This window comes from Melozone crissalis, unplaced genomic scaffold (genome assembly GCF_028551555.1).
Source record: "Melozone crissalis strain CALT ecotype California unplaced genomic scaffold, PUWL_Pcris_2 ptg000019l_1, whole genome shotgun sequence".
NCBI lineage: Eukaryota > Metazoa > Chordata > Aves > Passeriformes > Passerellidae > Melozone > Melozone crissalis.
Window position 1 is genome coordinate 8236203 of NW_026535797.1, and position 19298 is coordinate 8255500.

General features: G+C 50.7%; 1 protein-coding gene across 4 annotated transcripts in view; it reads left to right on the forward strand.

The window, feature by feature from the left end:
* Window positions 1–2223: 2223 nt before the first annotated feature.
* Window positions 2224–19298, forward strand: part of AFAP1L2 (actin filament associated protein 1 like 2) — a 65054-nt gene continuing 47979 nt past the window's right edge. For all 4 annotated transcript variants that reach the window (XM_054276779.1, XM_054276780.1, XM_054276781.1 and 1 more), the window contains exon 1: window positions 2224–2307. In XM_054276779.1, the coding sequence (XP_054132754.1) occupies window positions 2292–2307 (16 nt within the window). In that variant the 5' untranslated portion in view covers window positions 2224–2291. The remainder of the gene's footprint in view (window positions 2308–19298) is intronic.

The window sequence follows — 19298 nt, forward strand, 5'->3', positions numbered from 1 at the left end:
AAAAGGCAATGAATACATGGGTGTACAGGTAGATGGCTGTTATTTTATTGGCTTCAAGAAGCTCCAACAGGAAAACCAGTTTGCTGTGTTTGCTCTACTTGAGCACAGTGGTAAATATCTAGATTTCAGCAGCAACACTGGGAACATTAATCCCTCATTCTAAGCAGGGTCTGGGTATTTCCCAGTTTTATTAAACCCCAGAACACAACAGCCTGTTTGAAAAAGAATACTGCCAAGTATTTTAGGTACTTCCTACTGCAATAGGGCAAACAGGAAGAACTTGTATTCCTCTGGCATTACTCTTTGGTCCATTGTCACTTGTCAGCAATTGCCATGGGCCTAACCAGCAGTCCTGGAATTCCAGAGCATCCTTATCATGGGAAGGGAAGGAAAGGACAAGCAGGGAATGTAAAGGCTCTGGGTCCTGAAGACAGGAATCACAGGTATCTGACGTTTTGATCTTTCAAAATCATCTTTAATTAGTTTGTGTAACTGGTATTATCCTTAATTAGCCTTGCTCAGTTAAGAATGCCTGCTCACCTGCTTCAAGACAGAGGCACACCTCAAAGGTTTGCAAGGCCAAGGCTCACCCTGCTAGATTTTGAAAGCCATAGCCAAGAAGCAGCTGGGAAGAGCCCTAAGAGAAACATTCCTCCGTGGCAGGCATATTTATTTATTTTTCTGCAGTTACTGCAGACTGCTGTCTGCTTGCTGGATTTGATGGTTCAGGCACTTGGCTTGTCTGTCTCTTTGTGTGGTGGGTGTGCACTGGCAAGAGGTGAGAGATGCTCCAGCCTCAGCTCCCCCGAGTGGCAATAACTCTTTATCCAGCCTTGTTCTTGCATGGAGAGCTCCCAGGTGGCACAGGTCACTGCTTTCTGGTTCCACAGAGCTCCTCTGAGAGGTCACATCCCACCAAGCACTGCCTGGGAGGGTGGGGACAGCAGGGGCACACAGGGACCCAGGGAGTGTCAGGACAGGGCTCTTCCATCCAGCCTGGCTCTCCATGTGAGCCAAGAGAACCTGCTTGTGGCTATTTTCAGAAAATGTAAGGAGGGCCATATGATGGAGCCTTGGGGTGCAGCACTGACATTTTCCAGGCTACCTTGGACCATGGATATCAATGGTTTGTGGGCTGACAGGTCCAAAACCTGGCAAATACGAATTCTGTGAGCCTTCTGTTGGCTTCATCTAACAGGTACCAAGGAGAGCAGTTCATTTTCTAGGTAATGGTTGCATATTTTTTCCACAGGAACCCTGGAGCTGCACACCCAGGTCAGGCCCTTAGCTCACCTCTTGCTATAAAGGCCCTGTAATAGGCAGTATGGCTCCCTTGTCCCCACACCAACGTTAATTTTGAAAAAAAAATTTCCTCTATAGCCCTCATAGACTTTGTTGTTTGTTACTTTCAATGTTCTCATTATTGATATACACATGAAATTCCTTCAGTGTCTCCACAACTTTAGCCTGAGGACAGTCTGTCACCTGTGCCTCGTATTGAGGTCAGACTGGATGCCCACTTCTCCACGTGTGACTATTTGTGCACTTTGAACATGACAGTTCTGGCTGTCATGGCAGAAATCAGGCAAAAATGTCACTGCAGCCCAAGGAGAGGGACACACTCCTGTGAGACTGGCTCTGTCCAGGAGCCAGGTCCTATCAGGAAGCCTTAATGCGATCACTGGGAAGAAGAGTGCACATTCAGTGGCTCTGGGATACACTACCCCGGTGTGGAAGGAGAACCCCACTTTCCATCCAGCCTGCCAGCCCCGAGCCCAGGTGTGTCTGGCAGGCTCCTACCTGGGCTCATGGCACCGGGACCACGCATGGCTATCCCGGGATAATAAGGGCTTTTCCCAAAAGCGTGGGCATTTCCCAAGCGTGCCCAAAGCTGCACTGCAGCCAGAGGTCACCATCCCAAACCCGGGGCATCCCCAGGAGCCGCTCCCCGCCTCATCCCAGCGCCCGGTGCCCGCCTCTTCCCCTCGGGGACCGACCCCACGCCCCGGGGAGGGTCAGCTCGGAGGCACGGCAGAGCGGGTGCCGCTGGCAGCCCGGATCCCGGAGCCGATCCCGGAGCCGATCCCGGCCAGCTGCGCGGCTCGGGGCGGGGCGGGGCGGAGCGGGGCGGGCCGGGGCAGCCGGCGCTGGGGCTGCGGTCGGAGCCTGCGGAGCGGAGCGGAGCCGAGCCGAGCCGAGCCGAGCCGAGCCGAGCCGAGCCGAGCCGGGTGCGGGCAGCGTCGTGTCCCGGAGCCCTCGGCGGTCGCTGCCCTGCGGTCCCGCTCATCGCCATGGAGAAGTACAAAGGTGAGGGGATGGGGGCGTCTCGCGTGTCCGTGTCCTCGCTCGGGGACCGCCGGGCGCTCTGGGGACCTGCGGGTGGCGATGTTTGGGGTGTGACAGAGCCCTGACACGGAATGCTGAGGAATGCTGTCCCCCCGCGTGGGAAAGCGGCGGTGGGATGCGGGGATAGTTCCCGAGGGGATGTTTCCCGAGAGTGGGACCGGGATGGGCTGCGGGGAAGGGTCCCTGCGGGAGCGGGTCGGGAGCGGCTGTCCCGCCAGCGGGACCGGGCGGGGAGAGCGGGATCCCGCTCCGCCGAGGAAAGGCGGACGGATGGTGGGGATGGGAACTGGCTCCGGGGAGGCGATCTCCGCGACGGGGCAGGGATCAGCTCGGGGATGGAGGGGAAGCGGTGCCCATCCTGGGATCAGCTTGGGGATGAGGGGAAGCGGTGCCCGCCCGGGACCAGCTCAGGGATGGAAGGAAGCGGTGCCCGCCCGGGATCAGCTCGGGGATGGAAGGAAGCGGTGCCCGGCCGGGATCAGCTCGGGGATGGAAGGAAGCGGTGCCCGGCCGGGGGAGCGGTGGGGAAGGTGCGGGGCAGCGCGGGCAGGTCCCGCCCGGGGATGTGAACTCCCTGCGTGCCAGCACCGGGCACCGAGTAGGAAGGGAAGGAGAGGAAGAGACATGCGGGAAAATTTCACGTTTTATCCGATCCGGACATCGGGAGCTTTTTTGCCACTTAAAAGCAGCGGCTTGTTGCGTTTCTGGAGCCGCTCAGTTGTCTGGCATTGCCCGTTCCGCCTTTGGTCCTAAGCCGCCCATCTGCGTGGGCTTCCCACCCTCCCAGGCTGAACGACATTGAGTGTCCTGTTTTCCAAACGCGAATGGTTTTGGTGGTTAGGGAGAAGGAAGGTGAGCAGCTCGCAGCCTTCTCCCTGGCAGCTCTCATCCGGGCTGGCTGTCACCCACAGCCCATTTATATCCCCTCAATCAATGGCTCTGGCGCTTCCTGCCTGATGCTGCTTGGTCCCGAGCCCCGAGACTGGCACATCCCCGGTCCGTGCTGCTGTGGGCACTCCTGGGCACTTTCCAAACATGAGCTCTCCTTGCCAGCTGGGGCGGGAGGAGGTGGGATGTGGGCACGGAGCTCTCGGATGTGTGTGGGTGCTCTTTGATTTCTGCTCCTGCTGATGTGCAGAAACCTTCTCTGGAGGAGGCGGATCCACCCCTTATAGCATGGAGTAAATCTGCGGTAAATTTTACCTGCTGAGAGGAAATGGGACTCTCCTTGTAACTGCTGTCCTCCTCATGGAACTGGAACATTTCAGTGGGGAACTTGGTACTAAACAAACGTATTTCTGCCAGACCCCATTTGTACTTATTGCTGTCAAACCAGAAGGGTTTGCTTACACCTCAGAGATGAATTTGAGCTAATAGGTCATTTCCTAATGTTGAGGTGTCATATTGTGTGAAGTTAACTTTTGCCAGGACTGTGTGTTTTTTTCACTGTGCAACACTTTAGCATTCTGACAGGGCTGGCACTGTGCTGCCTGTTGCATTCTGATCCTTTTCCTCCTTACAACTGGTGCCTGATAAGCACAATAATAACACACTGCAAAAGCGATCTTAAGGATTATATTACAAATCAAATATTGTGTAGTTGGTTTGGTTTTTTATTCCATCCTGGCAGGATCTGCGCAATTCCATTCAGTTCCAGTAGCAAAGCAGTAGATTCATTAAGATTCAGCTATGTTTTGTATAATTTCTTTTTAAACATGCACACTGCTCCCTCAGAGCAGCGGGGATGTTCTGCACATGTGTGATGAATAAATAGCGAGCACAACTGATGGCAGAGCCCTGCCAGGGCTGTTTGTGCTGGTGTGGGAGCAGGGGTGGTAATGAGGCACTGCCAGCCCTGTGGGGCAGCCAGAGGTGACAGCACAGCTGGGTCAGTGCCTGGGAGGTGTCCCCAGTGTGGAGGGTGACAGGAGCCACCTGGAGCTGGTGAGGTGTGGGGGAAGGCTGGGCTGGGGGAGTTGGGAGCCTTGAGGAGCAGGTGGAGAGGGCAGACAAGTGGGTTGTTATTAATAACCACCAGGGATTTGTGCCTGTTCTGGTGGGGATAACTTGTTGATGCCTTGCTATGGGAAGTCTTCATCCTTGCCACTTGTGCAGGGAAATCCTGTAATGATGGAGGTGGATGGACTCAAACAGGGCTGTTGAGCAATGAATTGGTGTTCTGGGAAAATGAATTTGACTACAAAATCTGTCCTGCTGCTTATGAAATTAAGTTTGCAATCATCAGCAAACAGCAGCATCCTTCCTTTAAACACGGGCAGGGATGTGCAACAATCCAGACTCTGGGGTGGCACGTGCAGCTGTCTCTGCTGTTTCAGTGGAGGTGAAGCAGCCACAGGAATCCTGCTGGATGGGGTGTGCAGGGCTGGGTGGGAGGCTGGGGCTGGCAGGGTGGCACCCGTGCAGTGGGAAGAGCTCGGGCTGTTGGACTTGCCTGGTGGGAAGTGAAGGAGAGATTGTGAAACCCTCCTGGGAATGGGTTTCCTTTCTCAGCCACTGCAAATGAGGTCACAAGGGCAGCTGCACAGGAGGGGACACTGCTGCCTCCTGACTCCTCTCAGGCTGCTGAAGCTCTGAAGGATAATCATGAAGTGCACAGGGGTTGGTTTTTTCCCTGCCAGGCTGCCCTAGAGAATGTCTGCTGTTGGTGAAGGTGCTGGTTATAAGGGCACCTTCTCCCTGTGATTAGGCAGTGTGTGTGAGGCAGAAAGAGCAGCAGACCCAGCAGCCCAAGGGGACAAGAGGGAGATCTGCAGGGTGGTCACTGCAGTGACAAGGGCAGAGCTGCTCTTGCTCCTCCTCTGTTTCCTGTGAGTGTTCTCCCCCCCTTCCCATGTGTTTTGCCTTTGAATATGGCAGCTGTCCCAGCCTGTGCTCCCTGTTCTGGGGGCATTATGGATTCTTGCCTGCTCCCTACCACGCTTGTCAGACATGGCTGGCTGGTCTGTGACCAACATCTGCAGACCCCAGGAGTGCTGAGGGCGCTGTTGCTGCTGAGGGATGGGCTGGGGACACCTTCATTTGCCTGCCATCTCTGTCAAGGCCTCTCAGACTGACACCCTTGTCACCTCAGCCATGGGTGATGCAGCCCTATGCTCATGGTCTAAAATGTTAAGTGATGTGAGCATGGAGAGTTTTGTAAGATTATTATTGTTTTAAATGTGTTAGAGGTCTGTAATGGTAATCAGAGCAGCTTCCAGCCCAGTTCTTCAAAGAGAAGTGTTTGGCATTCATGTTTTACTATCTCTGTTGAGCAAAGATTCAAACTTCATAGTTCCTTGTCAGAGGGTTCTTGGGAGTGTTTGCAGTGCTCCCCCAAGGAGATGAACATTGTTTGCCCATGAAGGAGAGGTTGTCTTCTTAACAGAAATCAACAGGTTAGTGTTGATAAGGAGTAAAATGGTGACTTGGTAGAAAGAAGTGTTTGCTTGCTAAGTTAACATGTTTTAACTGGGAGGGGAAAGGGGGTGGGTCTGTTTAGGACTAGGGCACATGTTCTTGCACATACAAAGGGATATGCTTGGGGTTAGACTGAAAAGTGGAGACATGAATGAAAGACAAACCCTGGTAACAATCTGAGGTGTTTTATAAACTGTTGTTAATCAGAGCTAGAAATGGATTGATTCATATGAACAAAATCTGGTCTGTCTGCAGACATATGTGGTTTCTCCTCAGCTGATTGTCCACACAGCTGTTGTGTTTAACTCATTGTCTTGGTGTGGCAACTGGAGAAAGCAGGGCAATGTGCTGCTCTGTGCCAAACCCAGTACAGCTTCCAGCTGTTGGGCTGAGCCTTCTTTTAAAAGCAGATGAAAATTAGTGTCATGCATAACCTCATAACATACACAGTAACTCTCACTTATGGGAGAGGGACCCTGGCTGGTTTTGGAGAATGGAGCAGGCTCTGTTGGGGAGTAGGCAGCAGGAGTGCAGAGTTATTTACTCTGCAGGGCCTGAGGACATGAAGCCTTTTTTGTGGAACTGAAACCACAGCCTGTCTCAAACATCTGCCATGCCCACCCTTCCAAGCCACCCCACCTGTGCCAGCACAGCCCTTCTGTCTGTTCCAGCACAGCTGCATTTCTTGTTCCGACAGGGCACACGAGGATGCTCTGAGCTGTGTTATGTGCACACAGGGCTCTCCAGTGCTCCCCACACCAGGGCAGGCTCACTGCAGATGGGCTCTAGGGATGCTGGCTTCAGCCCCATTCCATCAGCAGCCATGGCCCTTGGGAGGTGTGCATGTCACTGCCAGGTTCAGGGGCTCCTTTTGATATCCCAGAATCATCCCTGGGGATCCTCCATCTCTTGAGAGCAAGGGGCAGGGATCCAAGGAGTGAAGGAAGGGGAGCAGTACCCCTGCTGCTCTGGGGTCTGTGCCCCATCTGTGTCACTACAACAAGAGCCCTGCTCCTAAAGCCAGGAGAAAACTTACTTCCTAAAAGAAGGGGGTAAAAAAAGGATAAAAGCTAGCTCACAAGCTCTGAGCCTTTGGGTATCTGCTTTTGGAGTGCTCTAGACAGGGCAAGAGCCCTTCATTACCTTTATGTGTAAGCAAACCCTTTCCTCCCCAGAGCCTCCCCTCTCCTGGGAGCTGGCTCTGTGTGCCCGGCTGGGGCTGGAGGCTCTGCCTGAATGAGGGCATTGTTCCTGATGGCTTCCACTGAACACCCACAGCCAGCAGCACAGGGAGTGTCTATGCAAAAGGCCTGGACTGCTCTAGCTGGGGCATGGCTGGCTCTGCCAGCTCCCAGCAGCAAGGAGGGCAGGGGGCAGGCAGGCAGCTGGGCAGCTCGTGTCACCCAGGCTGAGCACCAAAGCCACACAGGCTTTAACATCTGAATTCTGGACACCTGCTCAGCTGCATGCTTGTTCTTCAATGTTTCCATCTCAACATAAAGTACACATGAAGGATTTAGTGATTTGTCTGAATCCCTTAAGATTTCATGGCAAATTCAGGACCCGAATCCCAAGCTCCTTCGTCAATGGCCAATGCTGTCCTTGCAACCATCATCCCCAGATCAAGGGAAATTAGGGATGCTGTGCTTTTGAGAAGTTCTTTGTAAGCTCTAATTTGCTGTACCCTGTGGACAGACAGGATTAATGTCATGCAGGGAAGTGCATCTTCAGGCAATAGCAACCAGAGAGCCCAGAGCTGTAGGGGATGTCTTGGGGAACCAAAATTAAGAGGTGCACCTATGATCAGAGGGGATGCAGAGCATGTGCACCCAGGGCATGGGTGTTCCTCTTTGAAGCTGTCTGGCTGAAGCACAGATCCAGACCCAACAAGTGAATTGGGATCCTACAGTCACACAGCCAGTTTGATGACCTGCATATTATTGTTTACTTCATCATGGAAGTTGAGTCATTTGTGCTTTTCTTTTGGGTCAACAGACAAGACAGACTGGTCCAGTCTGTGCTGCAGCCTGTCAGCACAGCTCTGTGGGTCAGAGATGAGTCTCACAGGGTCCTGTTCCAAGGAACTGCTGGTGCAGGTGTTCATGAGCCACTTCCTGGGCTGGTGGTGGATTGGGCAGAAGTTCCAGTGCCAGTGGCGAATTCCCTGGCAGTAGCTGGAGAAGGCATTTCCATTGGAAGAGCTATGCTGCCCTGTGAAGAAAAGGGATTAAACTTCTTGCTGTGTGCTATGGTGCATGGCTAAAAACCTTGTGTGAACTGAAGGAATGACTGTAGGAGCTCACAAACAAAAAATCTGCTCAGAAGCGTTCATTAGGAAGCCTCCAATCCACTGGTACCCAACATTCTTTTTTTTCTTTTTAAATAAAATTACTATATTTACTTGAATCCAGGGAGCAGAGCTTTAGGAGGGAAAAGTCTCCAAGACAAACAGGAGTTGCTGAGGGTGGCCAGAGGAGCTTGGGCCTTGGCACAGCTCAGTGCAGCGGTGCTGGCACTGTGCCCCCCAAGCCCAAACCCCGCTGGGACAGGGGACAGCCAGGGCTGCAGCCACCCAGAGGGGCTTCCCTTGGGGCTGGGGGGCCAGGCTGGCCGAGCAGCCCTTGCCTGAGGAGCTGGGAGCGGGGCAGTTCCTGCCACAGGCCTGGGAAATGTGCTGGGCTGGTCTGAAGTGCAAAGGACAAGGGCCAGGACTCACTAAAATACATTTCCCCTCCGCCCCTCCGCTGACCTATCGCTTTCTGCATGGGCAGAATTCCATAGAAAGCAAGCCTGAGGATCGTTTGGAGCATGGCAGTGTTGTCTTTGGTTGTAAACAGCTCTGTCTGGAAGTAAATATCTGAGAATTATGGGATCAGACTGATACTCCCACGTAACATGCAGACTTGGCCACTTGCAATTTAATAAAAGTATTTCCCCTCCTTGGGTGGACTGTGCTCTGTGTTGCATTAAGAATTTCTGATGTATTTCTTTTTCTTCTTTTTTTTCTTTTTGCACTGTGGATCTGCTTAGGATAAAATTATAGCACAAAGCTTAGAAAAAGCCTGGGAAATAGAGATTCACAAGTCTTAGCTGGAAGTTTAGCCTGTGGGCTTCTTACTTCTGAGTGTAGGGATCTCCTCCAGAGATAACCAGCAGCAGTAGCTGCCCCCAGCACTGGTGTGATGCATGTGAGGGGTTTTTTAACTTCCTTTTGTGTTGTAGGAGACTGAATCTTTTAAAAAATATCTTTAGATTCCCAATTTTGCTACTAATTAATGAGGCTTTCCAGAGCTGGCACTGAGTTTAGAGTGTAGAGGTGGCAGCTAAGCAGTTGGGATGCCTTTTGAAGAAGTTTGCATAACACTTTGGCAGCAGTGCTTTGAAAGAGGTGGGTCTGAGCCAGGAGATTTTTACAGTGTGTGCTGGAGCCTTCCCTCTTGGCCTGAGTGAGATGGGGAGCAAGTCTTGGTGTGCTGCAAGGAGGGGATCTCTGTCCTGCAGCCTGGTGTGCTCTGAGGCAGCCAGCCCAGGCAGGTGGGGAGGGGAAGTGTGTGTGCAGCTCCTGGAGAGGAGATAAGGTATCTGCAGGGAGATCTCTGATCCAGGGTCTCTCTGCAGATCTCATCATTGCTGTTTGTCACTGCAGAGTATGACAGCTATTGGGGCTGGGAAGAATGAGCTGGCTCAAAGAGAACCTGAGTTGCACAAGGCCACGTGATGTCACAAGTGGCTTTTGCTGAAAGTCCTCCACAAGTGTGTGTGAAATTTGGGGCTTTCTTCTGCTGAGGAATGCAACCAAGCCAGCTGCAGCCCTGCAGCCTTCCAGTAGCACTGTCAGTTTGTCATCTCTGGAAGGAACCCATGGGTTTGCTCAGACAGTCCCAGTGCCAAACAGCTCTGACTCCTGATGGTCCTGCTGGGAAGGAGCTGAAATCAGTAAAATGCAGAATGCAGAGACTGTTGGGTGCCTGCTGGTAACAGGTACGGGGCTGCAGCAGTTGGGGGGCAGCACTTGTGGTAGCAAAATATCACAAGTCTGGGAGTTGAGGCTGATTTGAAAGAGGAGATGTGGCCAGCCCAGACTTGTGCAGTGCCTTGTGACAGCTGGAGGCCGTCTGCTCCATCCATCCATCCATCCATCCATCCATCCATCCATCCATCCATCCCATCAGCAGCTCCATCCAGGCTGCCTGCCTGGGGAGCACGTCCTGTCTCCTTTGTGTAAACCCAGCATCTGCAAGGATCTTCTGTGTTCTGCTGCAGGCTCTAAAAATGTGCCACGTAGTCTTGAACGATGGGAACGTCTGCTCTTTTTATTGCCATACTTTTCTGACTTCTCCCTGGCTCTGGGGAGTGCAGCATCAGGCAGAGAGCTGGGATTGTAGTGTACAGATTGTACAGTGCACAGTTCCACATCTGCTGAAGGATTGTCTGGTCCTGCTAGCTGCTGAAATGTGATAAAGAGGAAGAGAACACTCTGATTGATTGAGCTCAGTTAACAAAGCAGCTGAGCTGGCTTTACCTTGCTGTGGTTACCTGGGCAGAGGGGTGGCATGTGCATTCCTATCACCCACCACAGCCAGGTTTTTTTTTTCCTCTGTCAGGAATAGAGTACACAAACACAGGGGTGCATCTCTTTTGCTAAGAGATGCTTTTGTGTGTGAAGTTGTGTACACTAGGTCTGAATGGAGGTGCCAGGCAAGCCTGGCTGCTTCAGTGGTCAGGAGCCCTCCTCCCCAAGCCTGAGGTCACAGACAGCAGGGACACACTGGCAGGGTGGCTCTGGCTTCACTATCACTGCTGCAGGGGTCTGCAATCTGCTGGGCAGCAGGGTGGCTACGTGCTTCTCCTCCTGGATTTTTTCATTCCATGTGGGTAGTTTACCTCATCTGGGCCACGTTGCGCTGGGTGCCTGGGGCTCTAGGTGTAGCCAGAGCAGGGCCTGCAGGGGCTTTTGGAGTTCAGTAACCTCACCTGTCTGGTTGGAAGGCAGTCACAAGTGCCCCAGAGCTGTGCAGTCACCAGTGAAATGTGCATGTGACAGTTTGGGGTGGTTTTGGTTTGCTCCCACACCACTGTTTGTGCTCCACTCTTACTTGTGTGTCTTGCTCCTCTGAGCAGCAGTGTCAGAGCTGAATGCAGCTGTTGGTGAGGCTGTGCAGGGCCACAGTGACCTAACAGTCCTGAAAGCCTGTGCAGGGTCACAGTGACCTAAAAGCCAGTGACCTCTGGAATAAGTCAGTCATGTCTGCAGAGCAGCTTCTTCACCCTTCACCCACCAATTCATCCAGCAATGCCTCCTCCAGCCAGGCTGTGAAAAAGCTGTAGGAAGATATGAGGACTGAACTTCTCATGATGGTCCCAACCAAGGGTTACTGGATTCTCTCTATAACTTAAGTAATCAGAACACTAAGGAGTTAATAATATAATCAGTTTCTGCTCACAAGGGCCTGTCTTGTTTCAACAGAAGTCAGCTACCAAACTATTTAGCAAAGCAACACTTGTAAATGATTTATTCTTGAGTTAAGCATGGTATTATTTTATATAAACACAGATTTTCATTATTGCTTCAACTTTATTCCATTTTCTCTCTACTAGTCGTGTTACAGGAAGCACACACAAATCCATGCACAGTCTCTTGCCTTTCTCTAATGAGCAGTGCTAGCTGATGATATTATCTAGCTGCCTATGTGCCACATCAGTTTAATTTAGCTTTGAAATTGTCCCCCTTATGAGATGATGCTTCTTGGAAACTAGGTTGTCTTCCAGGTGTTGAAAGGAATTATTGACTTGGTGCTGGCTGCCCTAATGCAGTTCTGTGCAGACCATGTAATTGATTAAAGTGTGTCAGAAAATTATCAATGCTCCAAGTGTGGTTTGGCTGATGTTTGAGTCCATGTGAGCTCCAAGGTCTGGTTCTAGGAAAATTCACCAGTAAATCAGTCACAAAGTGTATCAATTATGCCAACATATACTCTTGATTTCTGGGCTGTTGAACAGTAATTCTGTCTCTGACTGTGATCCACAGCTCTGGAGACACAGCCGATGTGGTCTGTCATCTGAGCACTTGGATCATGGTGGGCTGTCACACTCTCAGCTCAATGGGCTCTTGCTTTAATCACCAGGATATGCCAAATACTGATGGACTCTCTTTGTATGGGTTGCAGTGGCCTGTGCTGAGCCAGTGTGAGCTGGCAGGGCGTGAAGCAGGGCAGACCTGGGTGAGGGTGCTTAAAGCCTGAGCCTGTTGGCATCCTGCACTGCTTAACTTCTGCCAGTGTAGTTTTCCTATCAGGTTGTTCAAACAGATGCTCCCTAAGTGTAGACGAGATCTATTTCTGGAAATTGAAGTGGGAGTTGGCAGAGTGGGGGGAAGTGAAATGGCAATCAAAATTCCCATACTTTATCCTAAAGGCTGAATTCCCACGTCTGGCTGAGAAGAGAAACAAAATGCTTTCTAGACCCAGGAGGCTCAACATTCCCCGAAACAGAATGATTTATTTTTAATTCTGATAGTTCACTGGAGCTCTTAAACCAAAAGAGCAGTGACAGTTTTATTGCGCTTAGAAATAAAGGCAGCAAGCTCTGGCCATGCTGAGGCTGAAAACCTGGAGTGCTGTAGGAAGGGAGAGGGCAGGTTCATCCATTTGATCCCTGCTGAGTCCAGCCCAGCCAGAGCATGGCCTGAATTGCAGGGGCAGCACCCAGAGGCAAGGTTGGAAATCTGTGTGGAACAGCACAGGATTTCACATTGGTGTTTCTTTGGATTGGCTACGTCAGCCTTCCTTCAATTCTTTGGCCTAAATAATGGCATCCCCTAAGCTTATACGCTGGGTTGTTGGTTTTTTTTTTTTTGCATTTGGTGCTGATACCATTTCAGCTGTGGTCAGTGTTTTATTCTTGTGATGGTCAGTTACAGCTCCCACAGGAATGCTGAAGCCATGGGGACTGACAGGAGCACAGATGGGTGTTGAGCTCACATTGTGTGAGAGGGATGAAGAACATAAATAGGATGTCCTATTAGTGCTGTGCAGGGGATAAAATGGACCATCCTCGTGGTTAACATAGGCTGTTTGCTGTCCCTTTGGAACTGGCATTGTCCCAAAACCAGGATAAGAGCCATGGACTGTTGGGTACCACTTCCAGGTCCCACATTCTTACACCTTTGGCTGCTCAGTGTCTGCATTAAAAATGTGTAGGTCTGGATGATGCTCCAGTGCTTTCTTTAAGGTATTCTTCTAACATTTAACCCTGATCAGACAATCTCACTCTGACATTCTGGTTAGCTACAAAATCTTTGCAGTTGGCTTTTGTTCCCATGCTGGATTGAGGTTTTTTTTGGAAATGCTCTGTTTCCAGCATATGTTCTTGTTTTTCCTGATAAACATGCATGTCTGTTGGCCCACATTTAGATGAGGTGGGAAGGGCCAAATTAATTCCTGGTGTCATTCCAGCATAGTCAGTGGGCTGACCACAAAGATCAGACTGGGTCTAAGATTTACACTGGATTGACTGCAAGTTTTACCAATTTTTACTGATCCATTACCTAACTGTATTTCTGGTGCAATTCATAAAGATGCCTTTGAATTTAACATAATTAAAGCTGATTTGTTGTAGAAGAGGGATGTAGAGCTGACAAGTCCTTTGCCAGGCACACATGCTCAGAATTCCAGGTGCTAATAGCACTGATGTGGCTGACCCTTGCTCCAGACCAGTGTCTGGACTGTGTTAGTTATTTGCACCATGAAAGATGAGGAGATTCTGCCACACTGGAGACATGCTCTATGAAAATGCAGCCAAATCATCTTTGGACACTTCAGCAAGGACACTGTCACCTTCTCTGATCCTCTAGGCTGAAGCCTTTCCAGCTTCAGATGGAATAGTGCTGCTGGGAATGCTTGCTTATCCCAGATTCTGGGATAGAATTTCAAATTTTCTTTCACACGTTGATGGCACGATTGCCTTTCCTCATTCATGCAGTTGTTTTTTGTTGTTATTCACAAATGTGCAGGCCTGCTCTGCCATCAGACTGACAGAAGGAAGGAAAATGTTCCGTTTTGAATATGGAAAGGGAGGTGCTGCTTAGCACAGACAGAACTGGCTTCTAGATGAAAGAGTCAAATACCAAACTGTTTTGTTTCAGTTTGAGCAGGACAGGCTTTGATCTAGAGGAGATGACTCAGTCAGTAGCAGGGAGCAATTCTTTATAGTGCATTTAGAAATAAAACCTGGAGATTTAGGCTATGATGGCTTTGACACATCAGTCAGAGCATATATTATGTGAAAATGAAAACCATAAACATCTGAAATGAAGTGTGGAGGTTTTTCTGAAGAGAGGAAAAAATCCATATCTGATATTGGTTGCCAAGAGTTTTCCTCAAGTCAGAAAGGACTGGGGGTGGGGTAGGATCATTCCTATTGCGATAGCAATAATGAGCAGTGTGGACAGAGCAGGAAGGGGAAAGACTTCCTGCAGTGCCGCTCCAGCCAGAGGTGGGGCCAGCATGAAAACTGGGATCTTCTGGCCCCAAGTCAGGCTCCATAATCCATCTCTGCTGCCTGCCCTTCACCCTGCCCCGGTGCCTCCTCCCCTGTGTCAGCTCTGACAGCGCTCTGGGTCAGGAGGCGGCCGCGCTCAGACCCCGCTCGGTCCCTGGGCTGGCTGCACTTGCACAGAGCAGGGATGGCCCCATCCCTGCTCCTGAGCTGCTTTCATCCCGAGCCAGGTGACAGCCCTGATCAGTGCAGCTGTGTTCTGTGGCACTGCAGCTGGCCAAACAAACACAGCTGCAGCACGGCTGGGTCCCTGCTGCACACCCGCGTGGAGCGAGAGCCCTGCGGCGTGGCCAGTGTCCTGGGGATGTGGTGAAACACTTCTGGCTCCACACCACGGGCTGCTGGCAGTCCCTGTGTGGAGCAGAGTGTCACTGGTGCTCATTATTTCTGCAGCTTTATTCTACATCCAGCCCCGTTCATTTTGTTCTGAGCCACTATCCTGTGCAGGCTGAGAACAAATGGGTCTCTACCTGAAGAATGTGTCTTGGTTCTTCTTGGTGGCTGCATGCAGGAGGTGATGGGGGCCTCTTTGGCACAGCTGCCTTGTGAAGTATCCTGCTACTAACAGTTTGTTTCTACTGAGGCTGAGGAGTTTATTTCTCACCTCTTCACCTGCACCATCTCTGGCATTGGTTCCCCTTCTCACCCGCAGACAGCTCTTGATTTTCACAAGGTTTTTGTTCTGCTGGCTTGGCCTGACAGTCTGGGCAGTGATGGGAGCAGGGTGCTGGGGCAGGGAGCCAGTCTGTTGGTAGCAGAGCTCTGACAAGTGGGCTCAGCTGGGATGCTGAAGATGTGCAGGTCCTTCAGTGATGCCTGGCAGCAGGACTCGCCTGATCTGTCTTGTAGCCCTGGTCACAGAATTTCTTACAAAATAGGATTCTGATTAGGTGGCCCAGGTTTGGAGGTGACATAAATCTCCTCCTAGAGAGAGAAAAAATCCTTTAGGTCATCTAGTTCATCCCGTGGTCTGGAGAGTGTGCATCTTCTGGTGTTCTCCCCATTTAAATGCAAAATATTCCCAGTGAAGTGACTTGCCTCAGTTCTTCTCAGGATTATTCCGTGGTCTGGAAGGTCCTGTTACTCTTATAGGTGTGATTTGTAAGGGCAGATTACTCAGATTGGATGTATATAATGGGAGAATCAGATAAGGTCCTTTCTTGGCATGGCAAACAAAAAGCCATTTTCACTGATGCCAGAGAGCAGCCAGTGCTGTGCTGTGAGAGCTGGAGACAGTGTGTCTGTGTCAGGAGGTGTGCTGAGGATGCAGCTACCCCCATTCCCTGCTGTCCCCAAAGCAGAGCTCTCCTGGCTCTGGGTCAGTGCCACCTGCACCCAGCAGGCAGTGCCTGTCCCACTGCATTGTCAGCAGTGTGCAATTTGTCCAGCTGCTGAGAGAGTGAGAGCAGAGCTTGTGCTTGGAGAGGGCTCAGAAGCTCAAGGCTTGGAAACAGAAAGTGCTGAGAGTGTGGCTGGAGGGCAGCAAGGGTCTGGCCAGGCTCTGGCTGAGCTCAGGCAGGCACCAGGCCCATGCCTGGAGGGCTCTCTGCTCCCTGCAGCTCCTGGGGTGCATCCAGGGCAGCCCCAGCCTCTGGCAGGGTGAGCAGCTGGGGAATGGCCTTTGGCAGGTGTGGAACAGAAGGATTGTGCTCCTTCCTCAAGGAGAAAGGAGCAGGGACACAGGTGCTGTCATGCTGGGCTGTGTGGGAGGGAGGTGGCACCTGCTGCCCGTCCTGCACTGGAGAGGGCTGAGAGCTCCCAGATGTCATCACATCCTTCTTTTCCTCTCCAGCTTCCCTCTGCACATACCATTATGATGATTTGTTTTGCTGATGCATTTCCAGGAACTAACACCCGTTTTCAAAGGCCTGCAGAGGCAGAAGGAGTTCCTTTCTATGAAGGAGCAGATGGTTAATTTTCTATTTTAAAAGTGTGGGCAGTGGCTCTCCTGCCACAGAAAAGGGTTTTTCAACCCAGGGATCCTTCCTTTAGATTATGTCTTTCCCCTGGATTCAAGCCTTTTCAATAGAATCATTTAAAATGTGTTTTTGATGTTCCCTTGTTCCAGTTTACTCCTGTCTTGAGTGCATAGAATTGCCTTTGCTATAAAAGACGATTGTGAAAATTAATGGCTTTACCCAGTAGCATTGCATGGATGTTAAAGGAGAAACATTTTCTTGTGAGCAGTACTGGAAATGTGTGTGTTCTCAGAGAGACTGGAAATGTGGGCTCCAGTCCTCCAGGAAATGAGCTGAGTCAGAGGTGGTACTGGGTGTTTTCTGAGTGAAGCTGCTGAGGGACCAGGATAGTTTTACAGAGATTCCTCTCTGTTGGGTGGGACACATACAGTGAGAATTTTCATCTGCAGCCATAAAACTGTAACCTTTACAATCACCTGGGGTTTTTGGATAACACTTAGATCTCATAAAATCGATGTTTATGAATTATAAATAACAGTAAATGTACCTAAAGACCTGGGTGCCATGATGGGTATTAACTGCTGTTAGTGTATGTTGTAACAGAATGGAACTTCACAACTGGGGGCAATCCTTTGAGCTATAGGCGTGTCCATACTGCATGGAAGTCTCTTAGATGGAAGGAAATGGATGTGATAAACATATCAGGAAACAAAAAAACCCAAAAAATCTGTAGAATTTTCTGCTTGCAGCAAAGGCCATACTATTTAAGCATAGGACAAAGAGATAATAAATTATAAATTCAGCAGGGAACAAGGAAGTCGTGTAGCATCTGCAAAAGATCCAAACATATGGAAAATTCAATTCTGTGGAGAATTAAGTCACTATTATGTAATCAGGATCAATGGAAATGAGCTGATGTCAGTATTGGACTGGCTTAATGCATGGGTGGAAAATTGTGTTGTCCCAGAGAGGGCTGCTAATAGGAGTGGAAGCTGCATGCATGTGCCATGCCCATTAGCTGCTGGGTTTTTTACCTAGGAGGGGCCTGATCCAAGCCCAGCAGAAGTAAATAAGCTTTCCACTGACCTGAAACCCATTTGGGGTCTGAAGGTAGAGATCTGTGTGAGGTGGCAAACAGAGAGAGCCTGGGATGCTCATGTACCTCATACTGGTTGTCAGGGTGAAACTCGCCCCTTTTTTTTATTCATCTGTCTGAACCTTTTGCACTGCAGGTGACCTGTGTGTCCCTCCAGGCTGGGCCATTGCAGGTTACCTGTGTGTCCCTTGGAAAGGCCCTGCCCCTGCCCAAACCCCAGCTGGACTGGCAGGGAGAGAGGGGTGTCCCCTGTACCCAGGGCTGTCACAGACATCTTTTATGAAAAATCCTTTCCTTTTGGATTTTTTCTCCTGAGAAGCCGAAAGGCCTCAGGAACAAAATGTAAACAATGGTTAACTGCTGCTGTGGAATGCAACAGGTGCATCTGTGATTGGTCTCATGTTGGTTGTTTCTAATTAATGGCCAATCACAGTCTGCTGGCTCAGACTCTCTGTCTGAGACACAAGCCTTTGTTATCATTCTTTCTGTTCTATTCTTAGCTGGCCTTCTGATGAAATCCTTTCTTCTATTCTTTTAGTATCATTTTAATATAGTATATATCATAAAATAATAAATCAAGCCTTCTGAAACATGGAGTCAGATGCTCATCTCTTCCCTCATCCTAAGACCCCTGCAAACACCATCACACAGGGCAGGGGACTCCAGAAGTGTTGGACACCAATAACATTACAAAAGTGCCCCAAGACCCTCCTGACCTTCCTAGGCATGACTGTGGTCCTGTGAGACCCAGCATGTGGTGGGGAGGGATGCAGAGCAGAAGAGCAGCTCCTGGAGAAGGGCAGGCAGCCAAAGCACCTGGCAGGGTCCTGTGCTTGATGTTGTGTTGTGACAGGGCTTGGCAGCAGCAGCAGCAGCTGAGCTTGGAGCTTGTCCCTGAAAATGAGCCATCATAGGCCTGGCAGCTGTGCAGGGAGCAGCAGAACCTGCTCCTTGGCATGCTCTGGTTGGTGTTTCTGTCCGGGGGAAGGAGGGGCAGCAGTGCATCCTCCTGGGTGTGCTCTGGGCAGTGTCAGGGGCTTGGCAGCACAGGAGGGCATCCTGCCCAAGAGCTTCCCTCCTGGAAAAGCTGCCTGGCTTCAGCAGCAGCTGCTCTTCTGTGGCCATGGGCTGTCAGGCACTTTGCTGGTGCTGAGAATCCAGCCAAGCATCCTTGCTGCAAGTTTGAGAGTCAGGAGGAAGCCTGGGGGAGGTTCTGAGAGTGGTGGTTTTGTGGGGATTTTTTATGGTTGGTTGGTTGGATTTTGGTGGCTTTCTTGTCTGGCTTGTAAGTGAGAATCATGGGAGGACAGAGCCTGTGAGGGTTTAGTGAGAAGTGCATGCTCAGGGTGCCTGGGACCCTGGCAGGGCTCAGGACACTGCACTGGCACTCACTGAAGGTGTGGTTGGGTGATGAGCATCAGGCACGCTATTAACTAGAAGTGACTTTCTGCTGGGAAGCAATGGGCTTCATGAGCAACTTTTCCCCACCTGAAATAGGTTTGCTATTCTGGAGTGTTACTGTGTACAAAAACATGCCTGAATCAACAGATCAGGGAAAAATGTCAGCTGTTAAACGTTAGTGGATGGAGCTGTCACATGAGCTGGGTGTGTGGGTGGTTCCAATTAAGAGATGCCAGAGGTAGGGAGAGTAATGAGATAAAAAGTGGTGGGAAAGTCTGACCTTGACAGTTTCCAGTGCAGTGAGAGCCTAAAGGGCAGGCTGGAGCCAGTGAGGTTTCTAGGTGGGTCGTCAGAGTGGGGGACCTTGAGCTGCCAAACACTGGAGAGGGGAGCTGCAGGACCTGCTCTGCCCTAGCCAGAAACTGCTGCTGGTTGCTCTGAGCTGGCTCTGACTGTCAGACCACCCTCTGAGCTGATTCATCTCGCCAGCCTGATGGGGGAAAGACACCCACAAAACAAAACAAAAACCAAATAATTTTGTTGCTGCATGTATCTTGCCCTGA